This window comes from Schistocerca cancellata, chromosome 2 (assembly GCF_023864275.1).
Source record: "Schistocerca cancellata isolate TAMUIC-IGC-003103 chromosome 2, iqSchCanc2.1, whole genome shotgun sequence".
In the NCBI taxonomy this organism is placed as follows: domain Eukaryota; kingdom Metazoa; phylum Arthropoda; class Insecta; order Orthoptera; family Acrididae; genus Schistocerca; species Schistocerca cancellata.
In genome coordinates, this window is record NC_064627.1 from 302,331,655 (window position 1) to 302,352,060 (window position 20,406).

At 43.9% G+C, this 20,406-nt stretch overlaps 1 protein-coding gene across 1 annotated transcript in view; it reads left to right on the forward strand.

Moving 5' to 3' along the window:
- The window catches only part of LOC126153585 (protein Wnt-11b-2-like), a 270,520-nt gene that overhangs the window by 97,455 nt on the left and 152,659 nt on the right, over window positions 1–20,406 (forward strand). The window contains exon 3 of the mRNA XM_049916081.1: window positions 9,568–9,802. Coding sequence (XP_049772038.1) covers window positions 9,568–9,802 — 235 coding nt within the window. The remainder of the gene's footprint in view (window positions 1–9,567; window positions 9,803–20,406) is intronic.

Genomic DNA, 20,406 nt, shown 5'->3' on the forward strand with positions numbered 1-20,406 from the left:
AGAGAATGAGTCCGCGTGGCCCCCAGCCTCTAGCGGAAGTTGCTTCTCCTGATGTGAATGGCCGAAGCACTGTCGTCTGGCTTAAGGAAAATTGTCCTCTGTATGCTAGGCATCTTCAAAGCATAGATGTGATGCTGATTGCTGACACCACAGATGTTAAGCCTCAAACATTACCCATGTTTGGAATTTCATCATTTGGAATTTGCGGAGAGTCAAATTTAGAATACGATTCATTGATGGGTATGCGTTCCACAATTCGTTACGAAATCCAGCAATAATGCCGTATCGTCTAGTTTATTACAAGACAGGTTCAAAATTTTGATCTCAAAATTTATTGTAGAATATACTTGGGTTGAGGATGGAGGAGGGGAAGAATACGGAGATTGACGCACGTACTAGACAGAGATTGGAATACAATCTACAAATAACTGAGGACTTAAGTCTAAAATGCTACTCTGAGATGTAGAGGTTGACACAGGAAAGTAGTTCATGGTGCGCTGCATCAAACCAGTCACAAGTATGATGACCCAAAAAAAAGTTAAATAAGTGTGGCCTTGCGTTTAATATCCCAGTCACAGTGTGGAATGGTGCAATGAGATCCTGTTCTGATGCCAGAAGAGTGTCATACATCATTGTCGTCATAGCATCACGCAGAAAATAGCCAAGACGTGTAAGAACTGGTGGCCGTGGCGGGTTGCGCAGAAAGTGTCGCCGCTTCTTTCGCAAAGCTGGTTGCAGGTGAAGCTCCAAAAATGAACAGTAATACGACTTAAGCCCTTCTGACTTTGATTTGATTCCGAAGATGAAGGAACCACTTCGTGGCATTTGAATCAGAACTGTTCCAGAGATTCGACAGGCAGTAGACGGCTCCATTCGCACCGCACCATCAACAGAACAGGCTCTGCTACGCCTTCCACATCGCTGGCAACGGGTTCTACACAACGCTGGTACCTACTTTGAAGGACAGTAACAGGTTCAAACATGTAACCCTTTTGTATCGATTGTGAATAAATAGTTGCCACTATTTAAGTTCCAACTCTCGTATAAACACTGTATACATATGGAATTTGTAAATTGTCCGTAAAAGCTCTGCTTCTCCCTGCTGCAGCCTGCAGTTTGGCACAAAAGGTCGGTGAATGCCTTTATTCATCGACGATAGCCTCTGGGATCGGAAGGTTTAACTAAACACCAGCCGTGAAAGACTTCAGGTATTATATTTAAAAATTGGTTCAATTGGGTCTGAGCACTATGGGACTTAACTTCTGAGGTCATCAGTCCCCTAGAACTTAGAACTACTTAAACCTAACTAACCTCAGGACATCACATACATCCATGCCCGAGGCAGGAATCGAACCTGCGACCGTAGCGGTGGCGCGGTTCCAGACTGAAGCGCCTGGAACCACTCGGCCACACCGGCCGGCCCCTCAGGTGGGTGTACGAGAAATTGCACGAGGTGCAGGAATATGCCACAGTAGTGTGTGCAAAATCTTGCATCGGCATAGGATTCATCCGTTCCATATCTCACTGCACCAAGAACTGTACGGGAATGAATTTGAATCCCGTATTGCATTCTGTCGTGTTGTACTTCATCAGTTGCAAGGTAATCCAGTATTCCTAAGCAATACATTGTTTACGGACGAGGCTTCATTTACAAATCATGGTAATGTGAATCTGCGGAACATGCACTACTAGTCCGTACAAAATCCCCACTGGATTCGCCAAGTTGCTCATCAAGGACAGTGGAGTGTCAATGTTTGGTGCGGTATCATTGCTAACTATACTGTAGACCCCTATTTTTACCGTGGAACATTGAATGGACAGTGATACGCATCATTTCTTCAACACACACTAGCGCTCCTCATGCAGGATCTAGGATTGGCTGTCAATGTAGTTCCAACATGATGGATGTCCCGCACACAATGCAAAAGATGCCAGAGACGTTCTAGATGCGACGTTTCCATATAGGTGGATGGGGCGGGGAGGTACTGTGCGATGGTCTGCACGGTCCCCCGACTTGACGCCATTAGACTTCTTTCTCTGGGGCGCAGTGAGAGGCAGAGAGTATCAAGAACTCTCAACGACAATAGAGGATATGCAACATCGTGTTACTGCGGCGTGTGCGGCAATATCTGTAGAAACTACAATCTGTGCAACACTCTCTCGTTACTCGTCTGCAAACGTGTATTGATGCAAACGGAGGGCATTTGGAATATATGTTGACGTGACACAGTTTCATTTGTCAAGATGGTTCAAATGGCTCTGAGCACTATGGGACTTAACATCTATGGTCATCAGTCCCCTAGAACTTAGAACTACTTAAACCTAACTAACCTAAGGACATCACACAACACCCAGTCATCACGAGGCAGAGAAAATCCCTGACCACGCTGGGAATCGAACCCGGGAACCCGGGCGTGGGAAGCGAGAACGCTACCGCACGACCACGAGCTGCGGACCATTGGTCAAGATGTGGGTGTATTTTCTATGCTGGATGTAATGCACAACAATACAGTTTCTGTGGGCGACAGGGCACTAGTAAATATGTTTAGCAAAGTGAATTCAAGTGTGTTATCTCAAATTGTAGCTCTAGTTGTCATTTCGCTAGAATAAACCTACATTTACAATTTGAAAAACGTAACTTTGCGTTGGACGTGTTACTTGTTTATTTTTGAGGATTGTGCATATCTCCCCATTGTGTGAGCCCCTGACACAGGTAGCGTGAGGTGCACGTTTGAGTCTCAGGACGTGGGCTAGCTGTGCGCTTCATTTATTTCAAGCGCCAACTTCGCTTCGCAATTTCTCGGGATGTAATTGACGTATTGCGATGCAACCAACGCCATTACTTTTGTGATTTAAAAATACACTAGTCTGTGTTGAAAATAGTATTTGTTTATGTGGTGTCACCGCCAGACACCACACTTGCTAGGTGGTAGCTTTAAATCGGCCGCGGTCCGTTAGTATACGTCGGACCCGCGTGTCGCCACTATCAGTGATTGCAGACCGAGCGCCGCCACACGGCAGGTCTAAGGACACTTCCTAGCACTCGCCCCGGTTGTTCAACCGACTTTGCTAGCGATGGTTCACTGACAAAATACGCTCTCAGTTGCCGAGACGATAGTTAGCATAGCCTTCAGTTACGTCATTTGCTACGACCTAGCAAGGCGCCATTACCAGTTACTATTGATGCTGTAAAACATGTACCGTCAAGAGCGATGTTCACCATTTATGGATTAAAGTTAAGTATTCCACAGCTACGTCCTTTTTTGCTAGTCTAATTCCTTGACCTGTTCCAGACCTCACGCCAGCCTGCGTGAGCTAAAACGCGTGCCGTTCGGCTTCCTCTCATAGTGGGTTGGCTGTCTTGCCAATCCACAACAGTTTAAGTTTTAAAATTTCGCATAGTATTTGGTTTCCTAAGCCCCTGCCGTGCGTTCATGCTGGTGAAAACCGTTTTTGAATATCTATTGCTCTTCCAGAGATATTTGAGGTGGCAGAGTTAGGTGAGACTCTCTATATAATCTGTGTTGCGTTCACGGTGGATCAAAAAGTTTCCGTTCGAAGGCAGCACAGTCCAGAATTGGTACGTCAATCTGGAAATCGTCCCCCGACGCACCAGGTTGAAGATACCCGTTTGATAAAACACCTTACCATGCTGCAGGAAGAATTCCGTAACTGCCTGCTGAGAATCCTCGTTCGACAGGAATCATCGACCTTTCAAGGCCTTTTATTATGGGACTGATGGCGAGATAATCGCGTGGGGAGAGATCAGGTCTATAGGGCGTGTGCTCTACTGTCTTCCACTTGCGTTGGCTCAACTTCTGCGTCACGACATTTGCGATGTGAGGAGTGCGTTATCATGAAGCAGCAGCACCCCTTGTCGCAGTTTTCTCGGACGTCTCGCCTTCATTGCATGCCGTGTGTTCTTCAGCGTTGTGCAGTATCGTTCCCTAATTATGTGGACGTCAGGTTCCTTGAAATCAACAAGCAATCCCAGATCGACTGGTGTCTTGTGTCGAATCGCGACCAGCACGGCATGTGACGCACCATTCCACAATGATGATTTTCGACAGACATGCGGCCCCATTAACATTCTTCATTCTCCGATGGATGTCTAATGGTGATCGTCCTTCGGCAGCCAAGGAAAGGACAACAGCACATTGGTCCTGTTTGGATGCATTTAGTAGCAACGTCGCTATAGTTCACGTTTCCGCATTTACAGCACACACGTCGGAAAGACATGAATGTCACACAAGTGTATCGGCTACAGGTCGGTGCTTATATGCCCTCATCGGAGTCGCACTAAGTTGATAATACGTTGCAGCAACGCTCTCAGACGCAAACTTTTTGATTGCCCCCTTATGGTAGTCAATGAAAATCCAGTAATTCAATTTTGCTAAATTTTACAGTGATACAGACAAACTGCCTACATGTGTAACTGTATAATAGACGCCCAGTTACTGAAATATTAGAGAAATCTGTGCACTTTCAAATCTATCTTTGATAATGGCGTTACATCTGTATCTACACCTATATCTACATCTACATCCATACTCCGCAAGCCACCTGACGGTGTGTGGCGGAGGGTACCTTGAGTACCTCTATCGGTTCTCCCTTCTATTACAGTCTCGTATTGTTCGTGGAAAGAAGGATTGTCGGTATGCCTCTGTGTGGGCTCTAATCTCTCTGATTTTATCCTCATGGTCTCTTCGCGAGACTCTTCGGTGAAGGTATGTTCTCGAAACTTTAACAAAAGCCCGTACCGAGCTACTGAGCGTCTCTCCTGCAGAGTCTTCTACTGGAGTTTATCTATCATCTCCGTAACGCTTTCGCGATTACTAAATGATCCTGTAACGAAGCGCGCTGCTCTCCGTTGGATCTTCTCTATATCTTCTATCAACCCTATCTGGTACGGATCCCACACTGCTGAGCAGTATTCAAGCAGTGGGCGAATAAGCGTACTGTAACCTACTTCCTTTGTTTTCGGATTGCATTTCCTTAGGATTCTTCCAATGAATCTCAGTCTGGCATCTGCTTTACCGACGATCAACTTTATATGATCATTCCATTTTAAATCACTCCTAATGCGTACTCCCAGATAATTTATGGTATTAACTGCTTCCAATTGCTGACCTGCTATTTTGTAGCTAAATGATAAAGGATCTATCTTTCTGTGTATTCGCAGCACATTACACTTGTCTACATTGAGATTCAATTGCCATTCCCTGCACCATGCGTCAATTCGCTGCAGATCCTCCTGCATTTCAGTACAATTTTCCATTGTTACAACCTCTCGATACACCACAGCATCATCTGCAAAAAGCCTCAGTGAACTTCCGATGTCATCCACCAGGTCATTTGTGTATATTGTGAATAGCAACGGTCCTATGACACTCCCTTGTGGCACACCTGAAATCACTCTTACTGCGAAAGACTTCTTTCCATTGAGAATGACATGCTGCGTCCTGTTATCTAGGAACTCCTCAATCCAATCACACAATTGGTCTGATAGTCCATATGCTCTTACTTTGTTCATTAAACGACTGTGGGGAACTGTATCGAACGCCTTGCGGAAGTCAAGAAACACGGCATCTACCTGTGAACCCGTGTCTATGGCCCTCTGAGTCTCGTGGACGAATAGCGAGAGCTGGGTTTCACATGACCGTCTTTTTCGAAACCCATGCTGATTCGCACAGAGTAGATTACTAGTCTCCAGAAAAGTCATTATACTCGAACACAATACGTGTTCCAAAATTCTACAACTGATCGACGTTAGAGATATAGACCTATTAGTTCTGCACATCTGTTCGACGTCCCTTCTTGAAAACGGGGATGACCTGTGCCCTTTTCCAATCCTTTGGAACGCTACGCTCTTCTAGAGACCTACGGTACACCGCTGCAAGAAGGGGGGCAAGTTCCTTCGCGTACTCTGTGTAAAATCGAACTGAAATCCCATCACGTCCAGAGGCCTTTCCTCTTTTGAGCGATTTTAATTGTTTCTCTATCCCTCTGTCGTCTATTTCGATATCTACCATTCTGTCATCTGTGCGACAATCTAGAGAAGGAACTACAGTGCAGTCTTCCTCTGTGAAACACTAGCGGAATTTGAATGGTCCAGGTGGAGGCAATATGCATCGATTTTGAAGCGTATAGTTGAAGGACGGCCTGTCACTGTTAATGTAAAGAATAAACCAGGGATGGTTATTAAACATCGGGGCCTGGTGATATTTGTATCAAATGAATATTCAATTGGTGAGGAAGCACTACTCAGTAATGTCATCTGTAATGTCATATTGTTGCAGTTTTGAAAAGTTCTTCGCAGACTCTGCAAATCACTGTTGGGTTATCTCCTATTGTACCAAGCATTATCGTTTTTTCGTGTATGGCGACGGAAAAGATGATAATGCTCTGTGGGCGCTGAAATTAATCTTGTCTTTGTGATCCCTACAGGAATACGCGTAGGCGTCTGTAGTATGTTCCTAGTTTACTAACTGTTGTTTGAAGCTTTTTAACTAGGTGTTCACTGGAAAGTTGGTATCTGTCTTCAGGTATCTACCATTTCAGGTTTATCAACATCTTATGCTCTCCCGTTGGTCAAACAACCATGTGACCATTCACTCTGGCCTTATTTGTATACGTTCAGCATCCCGTGTTCTATTTGGTACGGGCCTCTCAAGCCAGAGCAGTATTCTAGAATGACTGCCATGAGTGTACAGCAAGCACTCTCCTTTCTATTATGCTTACCTTTTCCCGTCCTGTCAACGAACCGAAGTTTATCACCTGCTTTACCTACGGTTGAACCTATGTGATCGTTCAGTTCCGTATCGTTACAAATTGTTACACTCAGATATTTGCGAGAGTTTACTGATGCTAGTTCTGATTCATTAACATTTTTGCTATCGAATACTAATTTTTGACGTTTTGTGAAATATGCAATATTACATTGTTAAACATTTATAGAAGTTGTCAGTCATTGTAGTACTTTGAAATTCTATCAATATCTGACCGAATATCTGTGCATTTTCTCTAAGTGCTTTATTATAAGTACTGCTTCATCTACAAAAAGCCTAAGGTTACTATTAGTAGTGTTTGCCAGGTTACTGCGAGGACCTATCACCCCAAAAGTAATGCCTCCGAATTTTTTATTCTGTTCTCAGTATCGGTTGAGATATCACATGTCATGTATATTACTCAGTCGTCTTTCCTGCTTCGCTGACTCAAGTTGAAACTCTCTGCAGCTATAGGGGTCCGAATAGTCGCGTGTAACGTGGAGGAGTGAAACGTAACTATGTCGATGCTTGAAAACAGCATGCTGTAATCGAATTTCTAACCGTGCCTCCAACGGAAATCATCGGTCAACAATTTCTTTAGAGTTTTGAACGTTTCGGTGATGGGATCCTAAACAATACCGTGACAGGCGATGAAAGCTGGTTTCACTATTTTGACCCCGAAAACAAGAATGGAGCTCCGCCACAAAGGATTACTGACGCCAAAAAGTTCAAGTTCATACTGTCAGCAGGGAACTCACGTTCACAGCGTTCTGCGATTTTCAAGATGCGGTGCATTTGGAATTCATGCCTAAAGGCACCGATATAAACTCTGCAAGGTATTGCGAGACTCTCACAAAATTAAAAGCACGAATTCGAAACGTTTGGCCACACATGCAGCACCCTCTCGTTCAGCGTGGCAGTGGCAAACCACACACGAACGCTGTGACATCTCGAACAAACCGACGCCTTGGCTGCAGTGTCATCGATCATCCTCCATACAGTCCCGACTTGACTCCACCCAATTTTCACCTATTTCCAAAACTTGAATAATACCTTCGAGAACTTCACTTTGACAGTGATGAAACAGTGAAAACAAAGGTGAGGCTGTGTCGCCGTCAACGAACATATTCCGTGTACTCCTGTGGCGTATTGAAACGGGGCAAAACATAAAGGTCACTTTTTCTTACACGTTGCGAGAAACGGCGGCGTTAACTAGTGTGATCTGTATTAGGCGTGTGCAGCAACAGCGACGAACCGAAATGCTGTTAACGATTGGTTTAAATGCTTGATAGGCATAAAAGTAACTGTTGATGATATTAAGAGTTCTGGTTGACTGTCAGCAAGCGTAATGGCAGATAAGTGTGGCAAAAACTGGCACAACATTGGCAACTGTGAGAAATGAGGATTCTATTACATTACTGAATTTTACTGGCATTAATCGAAACTACCAAGGAACCAGAGCCACATTACATTATTGGTGTATCTGATGATTACAATAAATTTACGTTAGAATGTAGTGTGTGATAATTATATGTGTTGCAAGAGGGCTGCATACTCCGCAACACTTTTTCTCTGACGACCTCTGACAGGATTTCATATGCGATTCATAACAACAGACCTCTTTCAGTGCAGGTTACAATGTCTTTGAAAGTCAATGATATTTTCTAAATTTTTGTATTTTATGGTGTGGGTATAGTTCTGACTGTGGAAAATTGGTTTCTGCATATTCTTAGCCTTTGGCAAAGCTAGTTTGTGATCACTATACCATTGAACCGAAAAGAATACATGATCTAAATGACCTTCTGACGTTAAGACCCACGATCGAGGCCCATCTGTGGTGGTGGTTGAAAAATTTCTGTCATGTTGGATATCCTATACCGCATGTCCAAACTGTATTCGCAGGATTAGCAAGAGGGGTATTTACACCATCACTCGTAGAGAACTGGTTAACCGGAAGATCTTTAACTGATTTGATTAACGACTGAAGGGCAATATAATGGAAACCGCACAGTCATTGAAATAAATGTTTTTCAATGTAGAGTAAGAATGCATGCTTCAAATTGGTTTTACATTTGCAGCAACAGTGTGTATAAGGCAATTTACAAAAATCTAGGAACTAAAGAGTCGGAGATAGGCCTTAAATTTGTCGCTGTCTTGTCGAAAGTATACATAATGAAAACCATGGCGGTAGTATAGTACGTAAGGTTCCGACTGGCTGCAGTTTTATAAGCCTTATAATAATGCTTAAGCGTTGTGTTGTTTAATAACAACAATTAGGTCACAAAAAATTATTTTACAAACAACAGTACTGACAGACTTGCACCATGGAAGAAGTGCGAAGAGCGGCTGATGGCAACACCAGCAAACCTGGGAAACATGGAACTCCTAAACCCACACCGCTCAACCACTGCATTGCTGAATAGGATACCTATACAGGTTAAATTTTAATTTATGAATAATTTATTATTTCTTGCATGTCATATAATGCTCAGCGGACTCTCACCCCCCACCCCCCGCCCGATGAGCGTCGCATTTTAATGCTAGCATAACCTGTTATCATATCCAAAAGTGACTGGGGGCATAATTAATAATTAGCAATTTAATTGATATGAGGTCCCGACAGTGCTCGTATTTAACCTTCACATGACACTATCTCATTCGCCTTGTGCCACTGCATCCGATGGCTCATTGTATTTTTATCCTCACTGACATATCCAGCTCGCAGGAGCGCCTAGCCAGATCTGTTGCGCAGTGTAGCCTACTCGCCGGCAGTAAGCGCTTGGCGGTCGCCGTGTTGCAGGTACGCGGGAGCAGGCGTACGTATACGCGCTGTCGTCGGCAGCGGTGGCGCACGCGGTGGCTCGCGCATGCGCTGCGGGCACCCTGCGCCAGTGCGGCTGCGCGCTGCCGCCTCGAGACCCGCCCAACGGCAACTTCAAGTGGGGCGGCTGCGGCGACAACCTCAAGTGGGGGCTCAGCTTCGCGCGCCGCTTCACCGACCCGCCGGAGAGGCGCAGCGCCAAGGAGAAACCAAAGTAAGCACATCCTCCTCGTTCCCATCTTAATACATTTTTAAAAATCCAAATACGTTGATAATCAATATGTATTATAAAATTAAGTGTACATTGTGTGTGCCAGTAAAACTCAGAAACGAGTCCCGGTACGATCAAGGGAGTTACATACTGTGGTAACCCGTATCCCCCATCCATGAAGAAGGTTGTTTTTACCTGATGCGCGTGCATTTGAAGACATAAGGGCTAGGAAGTTTCGTCCTTAAGAAGTTTATAGAATAATCCAGGGTATTCGAGAACATTCGAGAGTATTCCACAACATTCCAGAATGTTCTGGAATGTTACAAAATGATCCAGGATATTCTGGAATGCTTGGGGATAGTCTGGAACATTCGGAAAGATTCCAGAATGTTCGGGAACATCCTCGAACATCTCAGATCATTGTGGAACATTTCAGAACTCTCTCTAATGTTGTGGAATGTTCTGGAACATTGTAGACCATTCGAAGCCTTTTTCGTATGTTCTGTAATTCGTCACTGGTGGGGCTATCCATTGGCAAATATCTGTCGTGGGTTCGGACGTCAGTTTCTTATCAGTGACCGAAAGAGAAACCGAAAAATAGTGCAGTGAGTAAATAAAAACAAATAGTGATGTGAAAGTGTGAAAGTGATACAGTGACTGAATATAAAAGAAAAATAAAGTGTGTAAAATGTCATTAGCGTATTTGCTAGTAAAAAGTGGATTTGATTTATATTTTAAATAACGCTAAAACGTAAAAAAGAAGGAGATCTTACCAGTTCTGAAGCAAAGTGGCGAAAGCAAGAAGAACAGCGAAGAAACGAAACAGACGAAGAGCGCGAAGCACATTTAAGTTCCCAACCAACGAGAATGAGCACTGTGAGAAGCAGAGAAACCCAAGAACAACGAAATAAATGGACTGAAGGCTCAAGAACCGCGACACAATCTTACAATAAAAGACTGCGAACTCAAACTAGCCATCAAAATATCACTGCACGAGAAGCGCGGACGAGGACAAGTAAACAGTACAACATAACAAATGAAGCATTCCACTACGACCCAACGAATGATACAATAAACAAAACACTTCGTAATCGGAAAAACTGATAACATCTGCCAATTTTTCAACGCAAAGAAAATCAGTAGAGAAGTGCCAGGATTTTGTTGCATGAATGGAGAAATTCGATTACCACCACTGAAAGCACCTCCGCAGGAATTTTTACATTACATGACCGGGAAAACTCCAGAACCAAAACACTTTCTTCAAAATATAAAAGCGTACAGCGCCTGCTTCCAAATGACTTCTTTCGGCATCACTGCAAACAACACTAACAGAGACGGAATCGATTATGTTTTTTCCATCCAAGAACAAATCTATCACAACATGGGATCATTACTACCACTACTCAATGAAGACCATAAATTTCTGCAAATATATTTCATCGTAAATGAAGGAACAGAAATTGAACAACGATGCACAAATATCAATGGACTGAGTTGAGAAGTAGTCCAAAATATACAGAGGATCTTACGCAAATACAGTCAACTGATTCACATATTCAGAACAGCACTAGACTGAATGACTAACTGACTATAAATTTATAATTCAAGCTGACAAAAGACCACCTAGAGAACACGAAAGTCGATGCAGTGTTCCTCAGACAGACGCAATCGCCATCGTAATTGCGGACAATGAAAACACAAGCCGTGACATAATTGTACAATGAAGAAGAACAGGACTACAATGCATCGCAGAGTCACACCGTTCATATGACGCCCTCCAATATCCATTAATATTTCTGCACGGAGAGATCGAATAACATTTTAACGTGAAAGAAATCCAACCTGAAACAGGCGTAGAAACAAACAAAAAAGTCACTTCCAAGGAGATCTATGCTTAGCGCTTAGCTATCACAGGCGATACAATCACTCACATTCTGAACACCCGCCCTTTGTACCAACAGTTTCTGGCACATATTATGCAAAAATAGGTGCGCAACGGATGCTTTACGTAAGACTGAATCAGAAGAAACTACATCCACCTTCGAGACGCAATCATAAATGACGGAAAGATTGACGACACTGGAACAATGGTAATCTTACCCACATCATACATAGAAAGTCCGAGACATATGCACGAATATACTCAAGATGCCATGACCTACCTAAGAAAATACGGACGACCTGACCTATTCATACGCAAATCGTCGTGGCCAGAAATCAAAGAACAACTAAGGTACAGACAAGCCCCCATGCATCGACACGACTAATAGCCCGAGTTTTCCGACAAAAACAAATAAGATTTATTGAAGTCATCACAAAATACCACACCTTTGGAACCGTTGGATGCTGGCTGTACACAATCGAATGGCAAAAACGATAAAAAAATTATACGTTGTCGTGCTGGAATTCAGATCTGGAAGCTGGAGAGATCTGTAGAGATTGAATAAGAGTCCCTAACCGTTCTTTCTACCATCCTGTCGTCTTCTAAAGTTGTGTGCCCAGCGCAGAAGACAGCTCTTTGGTCGCGGGATCTTCTTTGGCGGAGGCTGCCATGCTGTCATCTCGAATTTGAACCTGTGTTTGTGCCTTTTTTATGGCATTCCATTTGCTCAGGTTAGTCTCTGTATCTACAGAGGGCAAGATCTGTAGTACTGACAATGATGGTAGGAGACACCTCTCATTAATGTATCCTGTTACTTTACGTTTTAAAATATCAGTTTTCACACTGTCTTCTACAACACTCGACGTAGCTTTCTTAATAATACGGTAACTTTTCTGACAAATTCCAATACAGAGTACGACATGTCCGTCTGAAACAGAGATATACGAGGGCTGTTCAGAAAGTAAGCTCCGATTGATCGCGAAATGGGAACCACAGTGAAAATTAGAAATGTTTTATTTTTAACAGTTAGCTACACCATCCAGCTACTTCTCTACGTAGTTGCCGTTCTGACTAAGACATTTGTCGTAGCGTTGTACCAACTTTCCAATACCCTCATCATAAAAGACAGCCGCCAGTGCTTTCCGCCAATTCTCTACGCTGGCCTACAGCTCGTTTTCTACATCTACATCTACATCTATACTCCGCGAGCCACCTTACGGTGTGTGGCGGAGGGTACTTATTGTACCACTATCTGATCCCCCCTTCCCTGTTCCATTCACGAATTGTGCGTGGGAAGAACGACTGCTTGTAAGTCTCCGTATTTGCTCTAATTTCTCGGATCTTTTCGTTGTGATCATTACGCGAGATATATGTGGGCGGTAGTAATATGTTGCCCATCTCTTCCCGGAATGTGCTCTCTCGTAATTTCGATAATAAACCTCTCCGTATTGCGTAACGCCTTTCTTGAAGTGTCCGCCACTGGAGCTTGTTCAGCATCTCCGTAACGCTCTCGCGCTGACTAAATGTCCCCATGACGAATCGCGCTGCTTTTCGCTGGATCATGTCTATCTCTTCTATTAATCCAACCTGGTAAGGGTCCCATACTGATGAGCAATACTCAAGAATCGGACGAACAAGCGTTTTGTAAGCTACTTCTTTCGTCGATGAGTCACATTTTCTTAGAATTCTTCCTATGAATCTCAACCTGGCGCCTGCTTTTCCCACTATTTGTTTTATGTGATCATTCCACTTCAGATCGCTCCGGATAGTAACTCCTAAGTATTTTACGGTCGTTACCGCTTCCAATGATTTACCACCTATGGCATAATCGTACTGGAATGGATTTCTGCCCCTATGTATGCGCATTATATTACATTTATCTACGTTTAGGGAAAGCTGCCAGCTGTCGCACCATGCATTAATCCTCTGCAGGTCTTCCTGGAGTACGTACGAGTCTTCTGATGTTGCTACTTTCTTGTAGACAACCGTGTCATCTGCAAATAGCCTCACGGAGCTACCGATGTTGTCAACTAAGTCATTTATGTATATTGTAAACAATAAAGGTCCTATCACGCTTCCTTGCGGTACTCCCGAAATTACCTCTACATCTGCAGATTTTGAACCGTTAAGAATGACATGTTGTGTTCTTTCTTCTAGGAAATCCTGAATCCAATCACAAACCTGGTCCGATATTCCGTAAGCTCGTATTTTTTTCATTAAACGTAAGTGCGGAACCGTATCAAATGCCTTCCTGAAGTCCAGGAATACGGCATCAATCTGCTCGCCAGTGTCTACGGCACTGTGAATTTCTTGGGCAAATAGGGCGAGCTGAGTTTCACATGATCTCTGTTTGCGGAATCCATGTTGGTTATGATGAAGGAGATTTGTATTATCTAAGAACGTCATAATACGAGAACACAAAGCATGTTCCATTATTCTACAACAGATTGACGTAAGCGAAATAGGCCTATAATTATTCGCATCTGATTTATGACCCTTCTTGAAAATGGGAACGACCTGCGCTTTCTTCCAGTCGCTAGGTACTTTACGTTCTTCCAGCGATCTACGATAAATTGCTGATAGAAAGGGGGCAAGTTCTTTAGCATAATCACTGTAGAATCTTAAGGGTATCTCGTCTGGTCCGGATGCTTTTCCGCTACTAAGTGATAGCAGTTGTTTTTCAATTCCGATATCGTTTATTTCAATATTTTCCATTTTGGCGTCCGTGCGACGGCTGAAGTCAGGGACCGTGTTACGATTTTCCGCAGTGAAACAGTTTCGGAACACTGACTTCAGTATTTCTGCCTTTCTTCGGTCGTCCTCTGTTTCGGTGCCATCGTGGTCAACGAGTGACTGAATAGGGGATTTAGATCCGCTTACCGATTTTACATATGACCAAAACTTTTTAGGGTTCTTGTTTAGATTGTTTGCCAATGTTTTATGTTCGAATTCGTTGAATGCTTCTCTCATTGCTCTCTTTACGCTCTTTTTCGCTTCGTTCAGCTTTTCCTTATCAGCTATGATTCGACTACTCTTAAACCTATGATGAAGCTTTCTTTGTTTCCGTAGTACCTTTCGTACATGATTGTTATACCACGGTGGATCTTTCCCCTCGCTTTGGACCTTAGTCGGTACGAACTTATCTAAGGCGTACTGGACGATGTTTCTGAATTTTTTCCATTTTTGTTCCACATCCTCTTCCTCAGAAATGAACGTTTGATGGTGGTCACTCAGATATTCTGCGATTTGTGCCCTATCACTCTTGTTAAGCAAGTATATTTTCCTTCCTTTCTTGGCATTTCTTATTACACTTGTAGTCATTGATGCAACCACTGACTTATGATCACTGATACCCTCTTCTACATTCACGGAGTCGAAAAGTTCCGGTCTATTTGTTGCTATGAGGTCTAAAACGTTAGCTTCACGAGTTGGTTCTCTAACTATCTGCTCGAAGTAATTCTCGGACAAGGCAGTCAGGATAATGTCACAAGAGTCTCTGTCCCTGGCTCCAGTTCTGATTGTGTGACTATCCCATTCTATACCTGGTAGATTGAAGTCTCCCCCTATTACAATAGTATGATCACGAAACTTCTTCACGACGTTCTGCAGGTTCTCTCTGAGGCGCTCAACTACTACGGTTGCTGATGCAGGTGGTCTATAGAAGCATCCGACTATCATATCTGACCCACCTTTGATACTTAGCTTAACCCAGATTATTTCACATTCGCATTCGCTAGTAACTTCACTGGATATTATTGAATTCTTTACTGCTATAAATACTCCTCCACCATTGGCGTTTATCCTATCCTTGCGGTATATATTCCATTGTGTGTCTAGGATTTCGTTACTGTTCACTTCCGGTTTTAACCAACTTTCCGTTCCTAATACTATATGCGCACTATTTCCTTCAATAAGAGATACTAATTCAGGAACCTTGCCCTGGATACTCCTGCAGTTTACCAATATTACGTTAACTTTTCCTGTTTTTGGTCTCTGAGGACGGACGTTCTTTATCAACGATGATAATGTCCTCTCTGGTAAGCCGTCAGGTATTTTATCGTTTCGCCCAAGGGGGGGTCCCTCTAACCTAAAAAACCCCCGTGTGCACGCCACACGTACTCTGCTACCCTAGTAGCTGCTTCCGGTGTGTAGTGCACGCCTGACCTGTCTAGGGGGGCCCTACAGTTCTCCACCCAATAACGGAGGTCGATGAATTTGCAACCATTATAGTCGCAGAGTCGTCTGAGCCTCTGGTTTAGACCCTCCACACGGCTCCAAACCAGAGGACCGCGATCGACTCTGGGCACTATGCTGCAGATATTAAGCTCAGCTTGCACTCCGCGTGCGATGCTGGTTGTCTTCACCAAATCAGCCAGCCGCCGGAAGGAACCAAGGATGGCCTCAGAACCCAAGCGGCAGGCGTCATTCGTTCCGACATGTGCTACTATCTGCAGCCGGTCACACCCAGTGCGTTCAATAGCTGCCGGAAGGGCCTCCTCCACATTACGGACGAGACCCCCCGGCAAGCACACCGAGTGCACACTGGCATTCTTCCCCGACCTACCCGCTATTTTCCTGAGGGGCTCCATAACCCGCCTAACGTTGGAGCTCCCTATAACTAATAGGCCCGCCCTCTGTGACTGTCGGGACCTTGCCGGAGAATCGGCCACTGGCCCAACAGGCGAGGCATCCTGTGGTGGCTCGGAAACGATGTCGTCACCACTAGGAAGCACCCCGTACCTGTTGGAAAGGGGTAAGGCAGCTGCCACGCGGCCAGATCCCACCTTCGCCTTTCGGCCAGGCACGCGAGAGCCCACCACTGTCCGCCATTCACCCTGGAGTGATGGCTGACCGGTAAGATGCTCACTGCCGGAAGACGCAGCGACATCAGGGGTTCCATGTGATTCCAAGGCCACCGAAGTAGGCATAGGTCTCACCACAGTTGCCCCAACGCCACTACGAGCCGACGCCTGCGCCTCGAGCTCGATGAGCCTAACAGACAAAGCCTCCACCTGCCCCCGAAGAGTGGCCAATTCTCCTTGCGTCCGCTCACAACAACCACAGTCCCTACACATGACTATGTTTACCCTATCCTATACGGTGACAAATTCCCAAGATAATCTTCTGATGAGCTACTCTGATAATCAAGAAACACTCACTGAAATACGAGACGCGAAAACTACGCTAGGTTTTCCCAGAAAAACTATTTAAAAGCTAAGCGCAGCAAATAAGTACAAAAACGCTTTATACAAACAGTACTCGCTGCTGCTGGTGCTCTCGCTGTCACAAGACAACTGCTGATTCAGCCAAAATGTTGTACTCATAGCCAGCGGTTCATGTGAGCAGAAATGAAACGCAGGGGGAGTCAATTACGGGCTGTATTGTGGGTAGTCAAACATTTCCAATTGAAAACGATGCAGGAGCATCTTCATTGCCCCTTCAGAATGCGGCTGAGAATATTGCCTTGCAGAAGAAACTGCACGACAGTTATGTAATGTTGGCTGTATAGCTTCAGGCGAAATTTCTCACCAGGTCCTCGTACTTGGCGGGAGACACTATTCTCTAGACAGCTTTACGCGATCACTGTGAGCTCAGAAATGAGAGGAGTGACGTGATGCTATCTAGGGTCATACTAGAGACACTGCCCAACACATCTGTGCAAAGCTTTATCGGATTATCATAGTCGTTTCCATTTCGCGATCAATCGGAGCTTACTTTCTGAACAGCCCTCGTACGTCCGGTTCTGAAGAACACCCGAAACAGAGTGACTAGCGCAACCAAAGTACTTCGTCTCCCAGGCGGGCTAAACCGACTCGAAGGTGTCCGAAGCACTTCGGTTGTAACATCATTATTCTTATGTTTCTCAAAACTAGTGAAATTTAATAAAAAAACGGTAGACTCGTAGGGTAACCACGAGAGATTGTCATACTGAAAACTGTGTTAAATACAATGAAAATTAGGCGTTTTGGCGCCTAACTCTCGAATGTGCCGACGAATCAGAAGCAAGTTCAGTACAATTGGCGGACTCTTCCACGGGAATGGTACATACTGTACCATCTGCCGCTTGTACCTCACTCCACTTTTGCACCATATACTACTTCACTACTTCAAGTTGCATCAAGGCGAGCTTCTAACGAGATAAAATACTGGCGGCCACAGCCTGGAATACCACAGCGAACACAGCCTCGCTCACACAATCTCATATGGCCACACAACAGAATTCACCCCCCATAATTCTACAAAATCATCCAAGCTGAATTTCCCAATCCACAAGAAGATCCGGAACTGTACGACATAATAATGAAAACGGATCATGTGGGCCATTAAACACCAGTTCGCCATGTATGAGTGATGGAACATATACAAAAAACCTACCCAAACCTTGCTTGGACGACACACAAACCGGAGTTGATGCTATCCCAAATACAGAAGAGGATTACCGAAAAACGGTGTAGCAAAAATATGAACACGAGGCAGCGACGAACTGGAAATAGATTATCAATGAGTAATACCATATAACATACTACTTTCCAAAATGTTCCAAGAACACATAAACGTTGAATAGTGCAATTCAGTTAAATTTATCAAATATGTCTCTAAGTATGTGACCAAAAGAAGTGAGATGGCAGTATTACAAGTAGCCAAAGATAGCGAACAACAAAACAGAAACGACGAAATCCTCGAGTACCAAATGGGAAGATACATAAACAGGAACAAAGCAGCGAGGCGGATTTTCGTTTTGCCCATACACGAACGCGAACCAACTGAGCAACATCTGTCCGTACACCGGGAGAATGGACACAGAGTTTATTTCACAAAAGACACCGTCACAAAAAGTGTAAGCAAACCACCTCAGAACACAACATTAACAGCTTTTTACCAACTGTGCCAAATGGACCCATTCGCGAAAACATTACTATCTGTTGACTTTCCTACCTGCTATACGTGGAACACAACAAGAAAAATCTTCCAACGACGAAAACAAGGAATTCCATTAGAAGATCATCTAGGAATCAAGAAAACAGACGCACTAGACCGAGTATACACCGTACATTCGAACAACGCCGAATGTTTCTATCTCAGGATGTTGCTAAAGGAAATACGGGACCAACAAGTTCCACAGATCTGAAGACTGTTGACAGTCACCTATGCCAGACGTACAGAGAAGGATGCCAATGCTTAGAACTACTGGAAAACAACGACCACTGGGAATTAACACTACAAGAATCCTCACTCACAGCCATAGCTGCACAAATCGCCATAATTCTAACAACATGTAACCTATCGAATCCAAAACAGCCATCGGTCTTATTCAAAGAGAGTACGAGTGATGACTGAACTGACCATCGAGTTCAACGACGACATCAATGAAACACTCATTCGCCTAAAAGATAAATGTTTAGCAATAAACAACCAGATATTCGTACAACTTGGGATGCAAGCACCGTGAGAAGATGCTATTAGTGTGCTAAACTTCGAAATTACAAAGGAAATAAGCTACAACATCAACTAACTACTTCAATACATTTCTCACATCAAACTACTTCTCGATGGCGATCAAAAGGAAATCTACAAAGTTATCATGGGTCGGATCGGCAACTACACTGGCGGAACTAAATACTTCGGCGCACTAGGCTGCACTGGCAAAACGTTTCTAATAAATCTATTGCTGGCTGAAATGCGTGTTAAACAACACATCGCACTTGCACTGGCATCATCGGCATTGCAGCCACACTTACGGTAGGATGACGAACTACCCATTCCGCCCTACAACTACAATTGAATATAGCCGAAGAATAATTCCCAGTATGTAAAATCTCAAGACAATTTGGACTGGGTGAACTTGTAAAACGAGTTAAAATTATCTTCTGGGACTAATGCACAATGGCAGGTAAAAAAATCACTCGAAGCCATGGACAGAACATTGCTAGACTTGCGAGGAAACTCTGAAGTGATGGGAGGAGCTCTTAATCGTACTCTCAGGAGATTTTTGAGAAACACTTCCGGTTATCCCCAAGTCAACACCAGCAGACAAGATCAAAGCACACTTAAAAAAATCACACCTCTGTCCACATACACAAATACTGCGACTAACAAAAAATGTGAGTGCTGAACCAACGAAAGACGAAACAGCAGCACATTTTGCTCAACAGCTTTAACAAAAAAGGGGAGGCACACACGAGAATCCTACTGACCAGAAGACCGGCCTCATTAAACTCGACAGTGATTTCTGCAACACAGCCACTGCTGAAAACGAACTCATTCATCAAATTTATCCAAACATTACTCACAACTACACTAATTCCGACTAGCTATTTGAAGGGGCATTTGGCAACTAAAAATAGTATTGTCGACGATATTAAATTTATATTCAAAAGAAAATTCCCGGTGAAGAGAAAAGATACAAATCGATCGACACGATGGTAAACGTTGAAGAAAGTGTGAATTTCCCTACAAAATTTCTAAGCTCTTTGCATGAACCAGGGATGCCATAACACTGCCTTCGGCTTCAAATTGGATCTCCGGTCATAATATCAGAAATGACAACTCACCAAAACTGTGTAATGGAACAAGTTGCTGACAACAATCATAAGAATTTTGAGAATGTATTGGCTGACGATCAGTTTGACTTTAGGAAAGGTACCAGAGAGGCAGTTCTCACATTGTGGTTGATAATGGAAGCAAGACTGAAGGAAAATCGAGATACGTTCTTATGATTTGTCGA